A 16130-nucleotide genomic window follows, 5' to 3' on the forward strand; every position below is an offset into this window, starting at 1 on the left:
ACAGACTGTTGTGAATGTGCATTCATAGTCACAAGGTGTGGTTTAGCTTGTAAGTGCTAAATTTTATTGGTTCCTGGGTGGATTTTTATAGGCAATAGAGGGTAGTAGCTGTGTCATTGTGGAACATGTTGTTTGTTGAGGTTCACATATGTGGTGCATTATAGATGAAGGCTTCAGTAGTCTGTAATTTGTGCATGCAATCGCAATACGTTTTAGAATAAGGAGAGGCTTTCATGACGGTAACTTAATTTTTACTAACTAAAACAGTTTATCACTGAGAATAAATGATAGGAATTCCACAATTTTGAGTAGTGGATAATGGCGAAAATTTTCCTATCTCCAAATGACAAGTAATAACAACTGGAGCTTGATACTTTAATATTTCATCAACACACTTTCAACACTGGCTTGCATTTGGATATCATGCTTGGAAAAATGATTGAAAGTGTGTTTGATGCAGTGGCCTGGTCATAAGCTGAACTTGCTGTTCAGTTGACAAAATGTGAAGCTGAAATACCTGAACACTGGCACAGGTCTATCTGATTGTAATTCATTAAAGAGTTGCTGTTAAGAAATACTTGACCAGTCAGATTAATCATATGACTGGCATTCTCATTCCTACCTTGAAATCAGTGCAGTCATTACACTTAATGCAGCTGAGTGAAGAGCAGGTAGTGATGCAGAGAGTAGCGTCATTTCTGTTGTTAATCTGTGTGTCTATATAAAGAAAGAAATGACACCAATGAATATGTAACAATCACAAACATAAACAACACCAACAAAATAATGTTACAGATTGGGTTCAGGTTTTTAAATTATCAACAATTTAATACCTGAATACAAAACACACCCAAGTCCATGGAAAGTGATTTTGAGAAAACTAAAACAAAATGTGTATCATTTTAATTCCTTTAGTTAGATCTAAAGATTTAACTGGTCAATAGGGCAAGTTTACATGCAAATGATTGGGTTAAACTAGCTGTGACGATTAGCATTTCAGGGACTTTGTGGAGGGTTTTAATTATTGTTGTAACCTACCCAACAAAAAATCGACCAGGCGAACATAATATTTGCGCCAACAACAAGAGCTACCAATTACAGAAGCACGACGGCATCCCGTAGGCGTGCGTGTTGCCATGAACGCTTAGCTTATACACACATACGCGTGCAGAAGTCATTGTTGCGCGTCAGGAGTCATTGTGAGTTAATGACCTCGCAATTAGTGCGCGGTCAGGCAATCAATTTCTTTCGATTGGATGACACGCTTCGCGTATATTAATGAGGTTATGAATTAACTAAAAAGTTCGTAGAGAGACCCAGCCTCAGGTCAGGATCTTGGTGATAACTTTGTTAACTCATGAGCTTATAAGATCCACTGTGTTAATATCCCAATAAGCATTGAATAAAATGATCATGACAGTACCATTGAAGTAAGCTTAAAACCATGTTCATGATGAAATTTGTCAGCAGCCTTTCTCATGAAAATACTCCCAAATTTAATTGACTTCTGCACTGGCTCTGTGACATAGGTAGTAGTTAATTAAGGTACTTAACTGTCCTTTTATGACTGTAGTTTATCTTCGCCATTTTTCTATCACTTGTTTGGGTGCATTTGCTGCACAGGTTTTGCTCTAAGACCTCAACTTTTCCACCATGCTTCCAAAGGTCTATACTCAGCCCGTAGGCAATTAAGCCTGTCTCCCAATTAGCTGGCTGAGGGTGTCTGACGCTCAATGCCTCAATCAATCATAAAAATGTATCACCTGATTATTTGGTCTTGTTTAAAACCATAGATGATTAAAATAATGATCGTATAGAACATTTCACAAAGAAAATCATATTAACTCAACATTCTTATGATATACCAGGGGACATCACAAGATCATAAGAACAGCACCTAATGTTTTCGCTAAAAATTGCAATGCAAAGTAAATCAAACCCTGTGTACAGGTGTTTAAAGCATCAAAAACAGCTGATGTAGTAGATTAAATTGCTTTATTCGCCCACTGAACAGTTCCTCAACATGATAAGGAGAGCCTCCAACTAACAATAGACATGAAAGGAAAAATTACATGTAACTTTATACAATGTTATATGATCTTCCCCTTCGCATATGCCACCAGATCGGAGCTCTCCTCATATATGGCCAAATTGTGTAATGGGCGTAAATGTGTTCCTTACCAGCATTTTCCCTGTGACAGCCATTGTTCTACAACACATGGTGAGGATCCCTTCCATTGGGATGTTTACATGCACTGGAAAATCTTCCCTGAAACATAGTAAAAAGTAATGATCATATTTATCATATAATTTTGAAATTTAAACCATAATGGTTTCAGTTTGGAATTCTTCCGGTGTTAAATAATTGCATTCTGGTATTTAATTCTAGTCAAAATAATTCCACTTCCAATGATTGTATGATATTCATCTTGTGGATTTTGTGTGTGGACAAAACCAGGTAGTCAATGGGAAACCCTCACATAGAGAACTTTACCAAAAGTTGTGGCGCACATAATCTGGACAAAACAACTTGAATTTGATACTGATTTCATACAGTCATTACGCTGCATTCATTTATTTGTGGAGGCAAATCGATCACATATTACATTTCCTACTAACCATATGATAATTCAGACGGCTTTCCAGATATTATTGATCTCTCAAATTGTCTTGCTCAAAGGATGCAGTTGTCAGAACAGAAGGCAACTCACTTAACAAGTGGATAACGCTGCATGCCTACAACATTCAACCAATTACTTTTCTCAAACTCTATGCAGTAACCAGTGATTCTCACCACTGCTTCTTAATCCCAGTGAAAAGTTTAGATTTGCTTCATCTAATGTTTAAGATTAATAGAAACCAGGCAATGGATCATTTGCCAAAATTTTATGATCTGTTGAGATCATTGAATTAGATTGAGAAAACCTTAACCCCCAAGTACCATGTTTGCATGTTGTTAACTGATGGAAAATAAATTGGCAAGTTCAGACTTTGACTGCATGCTTCATCTGGCAAACACATCTGGCATAAACCTTTGTAGCACTCACATGCTCATGCATTATGACTCCAATTATAATTTGATTTCCCATTGCCTTGAATTACTATAAAGCAAATATACATATTCAGATAGTGTCAGCCTCGTACAAAATAATTCTTGAACCATATTTGAGAATATTGGTAAATTATGATGCTATTTGTTATCAAAAGTAGGCCATATGTTAGTGCAAGCTTCTAGACTTGTCAAATACTTCATGTAAATGACAAAACATTTGATATGTAATACTGGATACTTACTCAAGCAAATTCTGCACACATGTACATATTGCTTCAAACTGTTGTAGAAGACAAGTAGACCTATGGGGCTCTGTTTCTGGAGGTGACGCTAGCTTGACGGTCTCGCTTGATACTGCTGCATATGATTCTAGTGACAAAAAAGAATTTTAACCAAAATGATTGTAGTCTCCTGTGTTTTAACCTATTAACGATGGTCAGAATTCATTTGGCCAAACTGGTGCAGTGACTGCCCAATTGGGTGGATAAAAGCTGCTTAAAAATCGATCCTATATTGTATTGCGTTGTCAACTTTCATCATTCTTTTGTCTATGTGTCACACATGTGATGGAAATCAGTTTAAAATCCCTGCCAAGCCTGCATTATTTCACGTTTCAGGTGGATGGATGAGGGGATTTACAATCTAAGTCATGTTTATGATCACTTTTGGAGACTGCAAGGACTAATATCACGACCGAAAGTGACATAACTTCCCGCCAGTCATCACCTGTTGGATCATCACAACATTAATACAAGCGCTGAAAAACTCAGTGGTTCACTGACGAAATTGTCAGCACGAAAATAGTCAGTTTCTTTGATTGGTTTGATAAAAACTTTTTATTTCACTCACCTGTTTCCACATCCTGATAGAGTTGTTCCAAAATCCCATGTCCTGTATTAATGAGTTTATCACAGCATTGATCCCATGCTTCTGTGTGCTTGGCACCCCCGGTGCCACCCCCACCTACTCCTGGTAATAAGATATAACACTTACACGCAGCCTGGATGAAAAAACAAGTTATTAAAACAAAATGTTTTACAGAGTTATGCAGCTTGCAAAAGAAAGAGTTTGCATGCTAATATTTTTTAACATACAGAAAAAGAAAATGCTGACACATTAAGACAATGCATAAAAGCAGTCAAATTAAATGCTTTTAGCCCATCAAACCAATTTAGGAGTTTCACATTAATCAAATACACATTGAGGGCACAAATTTATTTACCACATTTGTTAAGCCAAGTAGGATGACCACATTTTTCCAGATTTAGCAATTTAATTAAAACACTGCAGTGTACTTCTAAATATTAATACATTGATCTTATAGGATATAGTCAAGGAAGCCAATAATAATATGTGACACGATCTGGTCCATGGGGGCCAAAGGCCACAAATTTGAAATTGAGATAAAGGCAAAAATATGGAGTAAAAAAACAATAAAATACAAAAGAAAATAGACATCACAAAACTTCATAACTTTAGAACCAAGTATGCTAGACCTTTCGTGTTTTCAGTATATGATAGCCTAATGTTTGTATAAGGTAATAGTTATAGTACCGGGGTAACTCAATTGACAAAAATGCCTCCTTTGGCCCCCATGGACCAGATCGTGTCACATATTTAGTTTTCCATAAGTCTTGTGGTTCTTGAGTTAAGGCAGAAAATATACCAAGGCAAAAGTTTTGGGTATTTTATTTCCCCCTCCCAAGAAAAATCAGGGACACATAGTAGAAATGACTCCCTTAAAAAGGCATGGGAGCTCCATTATAGAACCCATACCTTTCCTCCAGAATGTCATCTTTACTTATCTCAATATTTGAACAGGACCAAGTACTACAAAATACTACTTGATATGTGCACTGTTTGTGTGTGCATCCCACGTGGTGTGATGACGCAATCGCCCTAGGTGATATATAGGCACGGTTTCGCTGGCCAGCGAAGCCCAAGACCAGTGGCAAGGTGTCGCCAACCCACTGCTTGGCATGCGAGGGGTCTCGGGTTCGAATCCCTCCCAGAGCAAACAACTCTCTTTATTCCTTCCTTCTTTCCCTTCCCGTCGCGAAAAAGCCCTGAGGGGGTTAAGGTTAAGGGCTCTAAATGTTACAAATCTCTCTCAAAGTGCCACTGTATCTTTTAGATATCAGAAGCAGCTCACTACCTCCATGAGTGTGAACTAGTTTTTTGAATTCCAACTTATTATACCACTACATCATGCTCTGCTAAATTGTACACACATTTTGTAACATCACAAAAGAAGCTAGAGTGATGATTCACTTACCAATGCAATATTTGTTGAGGATGACTGAATTGCTGCCACCAGGTAGTTTTCTAGTTTATTCTTGAATGTTCCACAAGGTCCTGCAAAGTTGGATAAGCATGCTGACAATACCTGCAAACTACAGAGCTGGAGCTGTGAAGGAAAGATAATTGCAAAAAGCAGTTTAGTTAGGACTCAACTTTGATCAAGATTCTTTATGTCACCATGTATGGTACAAGGTATTTAATTTATAATAGCATGAACAAATTACATGGCAGGAAACGATAAGGAGCCGATCAGATCTAAAAAAATATTGGTCACTCTTAAGGGGGTACTACACCCCTGCCCAATTTTGTGCCTATTTTTGCATTTTTCTCAAAAATTGTGGCGCATTGGTGACAAGTTAAATATGTATATAATAGGGGCAAGGACTACAACTACTGCACTGGAAATTTTATTTCAACACAGACAACAGTTGTGGAGTTACAGTCAAAAATGAGGGAAAACCAATATTTGATCAATAAATCAACAACTACTTGCCTTGAGTTACTGAATTTTCAGTGCAGTAGTTGTAGTACTTGCCCCTACAATATACATATCTTACTTGTCACTAAAGCGCTATAGTTTTTGATAAAAATGCAAAAATAGGCATAAAATTGGCCAGGGGTGTAGTACCCCCTTAAGAACACTGGACAAAGTAGAAATGAGTAGTAGGGTAAGACAAGATGGGAGTGCATGATCTGGACAGCCGAGACAAATGCTGATGGACAAACACAGGTGCAGGCACACTAATGGTAATATTAATAAAGTATACAAATATGAGCTGATATAATACAATTCAGCATGTAAAATTTCAAAAGAACATTTTGGTGATTGCAATTGCACCTTAAAATGCATTCTAAAGTTGTGGGTTTGGCAAACTTTGTACTTCCCTGTATATTTTGACCAGAATTGGACCAACACAATAATTGTGATGTGTTGTCACATCGGTATAGTTGGCATTGAATAATTATTTAAGGTCATTGTAATGTCAATGTAAAGTGTCTGTTTTCTTTTTTGTTTTTTACGTCACTGCACAAAGAGAAACAAACAAAACAACAAGATAAAGCAGATATTGCAATTGCAAGTTTTCAGAAATAAAATAAAAATGCCATGATAAGTTCCAAAAGCTATGATAGATTGTGTCTTTAATTTGACTTGTGAACTGACATGCTCCATTTCCGCTAATTTCCCTGGTACAACAAACAGACTACTTACTTGAGGTTTAAGAGTAGTAATTGTACTAATCATCCCAGGTATGTGGTTGGTTGAAAGATCCCTGGACAATTCTGCCATATCAGATGCAATCTTAAGAATAGTTGCCAGGGAACTGGAAGCTACATGTATTATCTCTATGGAATCATGAGACTAGAACAAAAGAAAACATGAGATCAGTTAATTTGACCAAATCTGATCCTGGCTGGGATCTGACTTCAATTACATCATCTTCGACTGATAAGTTTAAATAGCATTATATGTTGAATTCTCTCTGTTTAAAATGATTTGATAAAATAATTGCCAACTGATTTGAGCAAGAACATAACATGGAAACAGAACACTCATTTTTAAATACTCATTCAGCATGATCCAAATTTGTTAAGAGTTTTGGTGTGTTCCATCAATTTGATATAAGTTACTGTCTTACACCTCATTCTTCATAATTTAATAATGCCGCTAAGACACAGTGAGGGAGTGGGCATTCATGACTAGGTAAGCTTACCTGACTACCATCTATGAAGTGTAGTGGTATAAGATATTAACTGGTAACCAAGTGACCAGGGCTCACTCCCAATCCACAGTGAGTTCAGATTTTTTTGCACTCTCATTTTATTATACATGTATGTCAGTTTGCCTGAGCTTTATGAAAATCTTTAAAATCATAATATCTTGGGCTTGCATCGTTTACTTCCAATCCTTGCATATATATTTTGTATCTTGCATTGTTTTATGGCCTGCTAAGGTGAAGTATAGTCATCATTATTTAATTTGATATGTAAAGAATGTCTTACCTGCAATATCTGCATCAGTAGTCTCACCCATGATGCACAATGTTGTTGAAAAACTTGAGTAGAACATTGGTCAATTATGACTGCCAACAAACCAAGGCCTTGTAACCTGCAAATGCAAGAAATCGTCTTAAGGCTAATCCATGTAAAGCCTAACTCCCCAGTGGAAAATTTGGAAATATCTTCCACAGGGGAAGTAGCAATTTCAAATTGAATTATCACATTATCCATTGGTGTGATCTTGTGGGAGTGGTAGTTTTTAGATCAATTTTAACGCATTTCATAGATCTGTACATGCCAGAAGTATGTCTCTATGAATGGTGCATTCTGTATGCCAGTAGTATTTCCTTTGTGAATGGGGCACAACATGCACAATAGAGCAATACTGGCTTGTACATACATGTGCATCAAACAAAGAAACTCAGTAGGTCTCAAAACTACCAATATGCAACTTTACGCTCATTGTATGGGATCAGGTCTCATATAATCATTCACCATTCCATGAAAGATTCACTGTTCCATTCCACTAGTCACTCCGGCTCATGGAATGGAACAATTCCCCTTGTGATTATATTTCAACCATCCCATTCATAGAGAGTTAATATTTGTCTGTGTAATCAGAGATATCTCCATTTTGGGAACATGAAATACACAATAAATGTGCACCAAATGTGACACGATCAAGGGAAATGAGTCGGATGTCGCTAATATTGATTTTGAGATATTGGCAAAGAAAGTGTTATGAAATTCTTTTGTTTTTATATTGTTTTCAGCTATTGATAAATTGACGTAATTTCGCAAAGAAAAGTCGTATCAACATGGGGTTTTCAGTTCCTGAAAGCTCTAAATGTTCTCTTTAGCAACATATGTGAAACTCATTTTCGACTAGGGTCGACATGCGACTCATTTCCCTTGATCATGTCACAAATATGAACCATTTCTGTCAATGGTCCTACCATTTGCGCAAGGTAAAATACACCTTTATCTTTCTACTAGGCAAGCAGTATCCTTATTTGGGTGTAAATTTGAGAGTTTCATAAATTCACCCAACTGCGGTTCAGAACCTCTTGCTTCCAAAATAGTCCCATACCATACTTTGTGGACCTGCTAAACAAGTAATGTGTAATTTTTCTTTTTTTATTCATGTGCTCATTGTATCCTGCATGCACAGTGGCCATGCAATCACCCCCCTTTTCTGAAGTGTATTATGCAATGTGTTTCTTTCCTTTTCTTTTTATTTATTAATATTTAATGATACTATTTTAAAAGTGCAATATTAGTTTCTGTAAATGACATTTTATACCATTTTATGTGTTTTATAGATGTTATTCTTTAAAAAATATTTTTGAATGTTTGTTGTTTTTATCTTTGTAAATTTATCATGTAATTTGACCTTCGGGTCACCTTTTGATAATAAAATATTAATATGAATATAATTCACCTTACTCATCTAATCACATATTTAGATAATCTAAAATATTTTATCAACTGTAAAATACAGAAGCTTACCTTGTTTTTGTAGCACCAAGGCATTGATTCAAATGACCGATCCAGTTCTGCACATTGGCTTTCTATAAAGGTAAATGATAAGATTGACTTGAAATTCATATTATGACATAAAATCAAAACAAAGCAGAGTTTCTATAGCAGGGTTCAAGAAAATCCACAGATGGAAAATCAACTGGCAACACTAAGAACTGCGCTGGAGATACGCCATCTACTAGCATTGGTTCCCAGTACCGTAGCAATAACTCATCATCGAGTGTTGACAAAGGCAACAATGTTTGCTGAAAGCAAGTAAGTGCATTTCCTGATTCCGATACAACAAACCTTGTTTACTGAGAAAAAAAACAGCAGGTCAGAGGAGATTTTGACTTACATTGTAGCAGTGTGTGCACTAAAATATTGACACAACTATTGAAACAAAAGAGGAATGATATCAGTTAAGGAGATCCTACGGCTTGGTGATAAAGGTATCTTTTCTGCCCCATTCCATCTGCATGATTTTTCTTGGGAGGGGGATCCCAAAACTTTCATTTTGATTATACTATTGGCCTTAACTTAAGGGGGTACTACACCCCTGCCCAATTTTGTGCCTATTTTTGCATTTTTCTCAAAAATTATAGCGGATTGGTGACAAGTAAGATATGTATATTATAGGGGCAAGGACTACAAGTACTGCACTGGAAATTTTATTTCAGCACAGACAACAGTTGTGGAGTTACAGTCAAAAATGAGGGAAAACCAATATTTGATCAATAAATCAATAACTACTTGCCTTGAGTTGCTGAAATTTCAGTGCAGTAGTTGTAGTCTTTGCCCCTATAATATACATATCTACCTGTAACCAATGCACTATAATTTTTGAGAAAAATGCAAAAATAGGCACAAAATTGGCCCTTAAGAACAGCAAGATCTCTGGAAATATTTATAATGCAAATGTTGGCTTCCTTGACTCATTTCCATACCTAGAAAGGATAAAATTCGAATTGAGAAAATATTCTAGGTATGACCCTGGGGTATGACACAAGCGGCTAGGGGACGCAGGAGTAACCTTGTCAATCCATGGTTATTCTATTGTCCATCAAAGAAGCTTATGACATCACCATTACGTTTATATCCATGATCAATCCAATCGATAGGCAATTTAATCCCCAGAGGACCACTGTGTGAAATTGACCAAGTTTAATGTGTGCACATAAATCTGCATGGAATAAAAGTTAAATAAATATAAAATATTACAATTTGAAATGAAATAAAAATTTATAATAATAATGAAAAATCATCACAATGTTATAAATAATAATAATAATAATACCCGCTAACTTTTATGTTAAGGTTAAATACAATTGATTTTCAAGGCTTGATTCCAGAGGGGCGTAAGTTAATAATGGAAACAGCCATGCAGAAAAGAATGAACTCACACGTACAATAGTGTGTCAATTTGAACTAGGGCCACAGTCAAACCGCGGCTCGTGAGTCATCCTATATTTGCAGGGATAGGGAGGGGCGACCATGATAGGACCATATGGGCTGATGGGGGGGTGATTGTGGGCAGCCGGTTTCGGCAATTTTCCTTTGGATTTTCTAAATTTTCAATTTTTAAAATCATCCTGGATGATAAATTAATGCTTCTATAGGCTATAATAGGCCTAGTAGGCCTATTTATACCCTGATTATGCAATATATAGGCCTACAACCATAACTACAACAACAATAACAAAACCAACAACCAATATTTTGTTAATAGGCCTATAATTTGTACAAATATATTCATAGGCCGCGCTAGTATTAGACTAGTAGGCCTATAGCCTAAAAATTCCTGAATTATATAAGGCAAAAAAAAAATTGTTTGTTTGTCCATAGAGGCTTATGAAACAGTTGGGTCGGTAGGTCAGATTTTAAAAAAAATTTTTTTTACAGATATTGCACTTGAAACTGACAAATTGAAGACTGGTAAATAAGTCAAAACACACAGCACTTTACTGGTTTAACTCTTGAGATGGTTCTGCATGTTATACTGTTCATTTTCTTTACATTTTCTTTCTTCAAATTTATACTAACCACTATTTTATAAGATGTCCCATCGATGGCAAAAAAAAAAAAAAAAAAAAAAAAAAGACACGGTCGGGACCAGGGTACACGGTCGGTCGGATGTGGACAAACAAACAATTTTTTTTTTTTGCCTAATGAAAAAAAAAAAGGGCAAAAACAATCAATCGCTGCAGTCAGAAAGAAAGAAACGAACAAGAAAAAAGAAAAAAAAGTGAGAGAAAAATAAAATAAAATAAATGGAACGGACCACATAGGGACTCGAACATGTACCAAAGTTTTCCAGCTCAAAAACTATAATATTATATAGTCGATCGTGAGTCTGGCGCGCAAACCGATTGAGCTACTGGTGGTGTACATATGAAATTGATTGATCTCAAACTGACTATTATGGAATAGTGCATAACAGGCTCTTATGATAAACAAGCTTATTACCGCTGTAGATGTTGGAGGTATCGATGTCGAAAAACCTCGTTTTTTGCAAAAGTAGCTTAAATTTGGAGTGAAATTCAAATGGTAAAGTAAGCGACAGACATTTGAGAAATAATGTAGGCAGTTAGAAATCAAAATTAACGTTCCACAATCCAGATATCGATAATGTAACATAACAGTGTTTTGTGGTACAAGATTCTCGAAGTTGTTCCCAAAAACGGGCTAATAAAATTTAATCGGTACCTACTGTATTTGGTTTTTCCCCATGGCAACATTATTTCTTTGGTCAATTTATAGTACAATACAAAAAAGGAGAAAACAATTACTCGGCGTGGTTTTATACGGAGCGAACATTTGAAAAAAACTGCATCATGGAACGCGTTTTTGATCTTGTGAACATGGTGCGTAAAAATTATTTAAACGAAGGATTTTCAAACGGATTCTAAAAATTTGTATAAACACACAAAAATAATGTAAAGATACATCCATGCACCAACATTTGACTCACTGCGATATTTGATTGCTGATAAAACACGGTTTTAGAGAACAACTTTATATGTCTTTTATACGTTTTTTTATATGTTTCTTCGTGTAACCTTAAAAGGGCATTTCGTGATCCACAGCCTCATCCACCCACTTTTCTCAAAAAAAGCTGAGATTTTTATACCACTGGAAACCTCTGGCTACATAATGTTTATGTACCAAATACTTCTTGCAGATTATTTCGTTTAGCAAAAATATCGTCAAATTTGAATTTGTATACCAGAACGAAATTACAACAGTGGCCTATGGAGCAGTGTAATACACATAATCATGCATAACTCGCAAATGCAAAATCGGAATCAACTGGAATTTTGGGAATAAGCTTTTTTCATGGATATCTACTAAAAAATGTCATAAAAAGAGGATGCTAGGATCACGGAATCCTCCTTTAAATCATTGACCATTTATAATTATAAAGCTACCTAAATCTACATTTTAATGTGAAGGTCTGAAATGCCATCCAGGCAAACACAAAATGTTTTTTTAAACGTTTTAAGGGGGTACTCCACCCTGCCCAATTTTGTGCTTATTTTTGCATTTTTCTCAAAAATTATCGCGCATTGGTGACAAGTAAGATATACATATTATAGGGGCAAGGACTACAACTAATGCACTGGAAATTTTATTTCAGCACATACAACAGTTGTGGAGTTACAGTCAAAAATGAGGAAAACCAATATTTGATCAATAAATCAATAACTACTTGCCTTGAGTTGCTGAATTTTCAGTGCAGTAGTTGTAGTCTTTGCCCCTATAATATACCTTACCTGTAACCACTGCGCTATAATTTTTGAGAAAAATGCAAAAATAGGCATAAAATTGGCCCCCTTAAACAGGTTAGGCCTATATTTTTGGGTTTTGGTTTTGGTAAAAACGTGTTAATAACATTAAATGTCAGGTTAAATAAATGTCAGGTTAAGGTCATGAAAACATTTTAAAACATTTTGTATGGAAACACACTACAAAAATATTTTTTAAATGTTTTCAAAAATTAATGTTATTGAAAAATATTTTCTGCAAACATTTTTTGCCAAATATTTTGTCACCACTTAAATAATGATATGTTTGAGAATATTTGCAGTTAACAAAAAAATGTTTTTGAATGTTTGATAAGTTTTATTCCCTTTATCCTTTATATAACCCGACATTTAAACATTTTCTGGCAACCTTTCTAACATTTTGCGAATGATGTCGAAAACTCGAAAAAATTTTGTGTTTGCTGGGATAATTGGACATAATTCAAAATTGATATTATTAACAATATAAGAAAAAAGCGCATTTTGAAAACATTTCTCTGGTATAACGTTACGAATTCATATTTAGGCCTATGATAAAAAAATGTTTAATTTCTTTAAATACTAAGTAAAAGAAATCTTATATGTTATATTCTTATAATATTATCATTATTTTGTTTATATTTTTATTATTGTTTTTTTTTTAAACATAATCATAAAGAATAAATTAAGTCATGTGACACGATCTGCTCCATGGGGGCCAAAGGAGGCATTTTTGAAAACTATAATTATTACATTGTAGTAACATTAGGCTATCATTTACTGAAAACACCAAAGGTCTAGCATACTTGGTTCTAAAGTTATAAGGTTTCGTGATGTCTATTTTCTTATGTATTTTATTGTTTTTTACTCCCATATTTTTGCCCGTATCTCAGTTTCAAATTTGCCGCCTTTGGCCCCCCCCCCCTCGCCACAAAAGAATGTCAAAGGTCATAAAACACCAATTTGGTGTCTTTCCGCTCCTCGGAATATGATGCTTAAGGCTTATGACTGGAGGATATATGGAGAGCTGTAGTGGTTCGGGAAAATCACCCGAATAAGCAAAGTAAGCAATGTTGTTGAGTGCTAAATCCATGTACCTGGCTGAATCACCTCGTAAAGTATTGGTATTAAAGCGCGCCGCCAGAGCTTAATAATTCCATGATCTTGATCCCATTTTTATCGAAATGATCGATATACATTGTAGGTATCCCAGGCAAACCTTAGTTAACAGTAACACATTTGCTAGTCAGCGAAATTCGCCGAGACCGGGACCCAAACACAATGCATATTTACATGGAAATTTGAATTTTTTTCGAGAATAGGCCGGTGAAGGAAACCTACATAAATGTTTTCTATACTTCACTTGACCCAAATATATGATTTTTATGGTGATAATCAAGTCGCATATGGAATTTTAGAGGATTTTGATAGCAGTTCCATTAAAAGCTGCTATCGCCATGAGACTATTCTAGAAACACCCCTAAATGCCGCTTTTGGGGAATTTTGCTAGCAGAATCTTTTTGATGAAAGTCAATCTTTGACAAGATGTAACTTTGTTACGGAAAGTGCTATGACAAAAATGTTTTCAGTTTTGGCTTTCTTTACTCAATGGCTTTAATTTGATATGTAAAATGATGCAGTTTGATGGCAAATTTGAATTCACCTAGCATACCTATACATTGATGATTGATCACTTAATCGGATTAAGTATTGGACACCATAGATGAAGCATTTGATTGACAAGGTTACCCCTGCGTCCCCTAGCCGCTTGTGGTATGACTTGTTGTACTACTCATACACTATTATAATTATACTCTGCTCGTACTGAACGTCAGAACGGTCTAGTGCCGTACTATTACGCTATGTTTTAGATTTGAGAAGGATGTCGGTATTTACATCCGCTGTTTTACACGTTATTTTCACCCTTTTATGACCGTCTAAAATTCCCTTTGTGAACCTATAGGTGATAACCACTTACTTCTCACTCTATTGCAATACTTCAGGTTTCTCGATGTGCACTGAAAAAAGTGAAATTTCTTGGCCCTTTCTTGCGAGTCAGTTGGAGAGTTCCATACCCACGTTGTCCTGTCAAAATTGATCATGGTTGACCCGGTATGACCTGTGTCATCTTGCAAAGGATATGGTTCATTCCATTATTTCTTGAGGGAAATTCTAGGAAATTCCACCAGCGTCACCAGGCGGTGATGGAAGCGATATCGCTAATTTTGAGGTCGCCATTGGATTAACACATATTCATGAAATCTTCATAAACAATTCTAAATTTGTTATGTGGTGTCAAAGCAAAATTATCTTACTCTAAAACCGTCGGGTAATGCGACCGTGTACCACACTGCAAGTATGTTAATTTTCCATTTGTAATTGCTAACCGTGTATTTTGAACGGGGCTGTCAGCCATGTATATTCGCCAGCCTCAGACGTCACGTGTTAGCGCTTCTTATGCCGCCTGATGAAATGGTCAGCACGTCCATCAATGTGATAGAAAACACCCCTATTTGAGAAATGGATGATCAATATGCATTACGTATGAGGTCAACTCAATCAATTAACCTTTAAGGTCAGCCATTTTGCATTTAAAAATAAACAGGCAAGACACAACGAGATTGTGCTCAAGACGTGACTACAAATTGGTTTTTTTTAACGAATGCAGAACGGCTTTTTACGTCGATTGCACACCCAAACCTTGTACTGTATACAAGCAACAATTTGGAGAGCTCATATATGCAGGTGAGACAAATTAAACTCAAAAGTGACATCAATAACACCATGCACAAACGCAGTAGGAACACTTCAGTCGATTTTATAGTATGTATAATCGACTGAATATTCGGTCTAAGAACGGTCAAGTCATGAAGATTGAAGTGTGTGAACGGTAAGCTTAACTAATCTCATGAGCTACTATGCACAAAACTGACCACTAACCTCGTCAGAGTATAGCTTCAACTCGTGTGAAAACTTCAATATTGATGTTAAGTGTGTGTCTTTCTGGTTGTCGTTTTCAGGATCTACAAGAATATTGAACAATGTTGACCGAATGTGGTCGGCAACGTGCACGCTACTGGTCGCTGCCATTTTGTTCCTGGTAAATACAGCGCGTAACCCAACTATGACAAGCCGTTCTTGCCAGAACAGCAGGATTTGCTTTCTACTATAGAGCTACTGTACTGAGATGTGGTGCAAGCATCAAGCAAATGAAGCAATCCAATTAGCCTTCAATTACCAGAACAGGAATATGAATCAATGAATGATAAAAAAAAATTTAAAAAAATTAAAAGTTGAACAATAAGAGTGTAGGCCTACCTTGCACTTCTTTTGCGAACTGAGCGGAGAGCTCGGAGAATGGCGGAGTTTCTGAAAGTGCCTGACTGTGCTTTTTGGCCTTAAAATTAGACCCAAAACAGGAAATTAAAAATGATGTGTAAATTTGGACAACAAAAGAGCTGAATTCAGGCAAAGCC

At 36.0% G+C, this 16130-nt stretch overlaps 1 protein-coding gene across 1 annotated transcript in view; it reads right to left on the minus strand.

Annotated features, from left to right (window-relative positions):
- The window catches only part of LOC140154960 (proline-, glutamic acid- and leucine-rich protein 1-like), a 29579-nt gene extending 13820 nt beyond the window's left edge, over positions 1-15759 (minus strand). The window contains exons 1-9 of the mRNA XM_072177622.1: positions 15595-15759; positions 8861-8922; positions 7355-7460; positions 6564-6713; positions 5328-5459; positions 3902-4052; positions 3295-3421; positions 2182-2269; positions 623-717 (exon numbers count right to left, since the gene is read on the minus strand). Of these exons, the coding sequence (XP_072033723.1) occupies positions 623-717; positions 2182-2269; positions 3295-3421; positions 3902-4052; positions 5328-5459; positions 6564-6713; positions 7355-7460; positions 8861-8922; positions 15595-15744 (1061 nt within the window). The 5' untranslated portion in view covers positions 15745-15759. The remainder of the gene's footprint in view (positions 1-622; positions 718-2181; positions 2270-3294; positions 3422-3901; positions 4053-5327; positions 5460-6563; positions 6714-7354; positions 7461-8860; positions 8923-15594) is intronic.
- Between the last annotated feature and the right edge of the window lie 371 nt (positions 15760-16130).

Source organism: Amphiura filiformis, chromosome 6 (genome assembly GCF_039555335.1).
Source record: "Amphiura filiformis chromosome 6, Afil_fr2py, whole genome shotgun sequence".
Lineage (NCBI taxonomy): Eukaryota > Metazoa > Echinodermata > Ophiuroidea > Amphilepidida > Amphiuridae > Amphiura > Amphiura filiformis.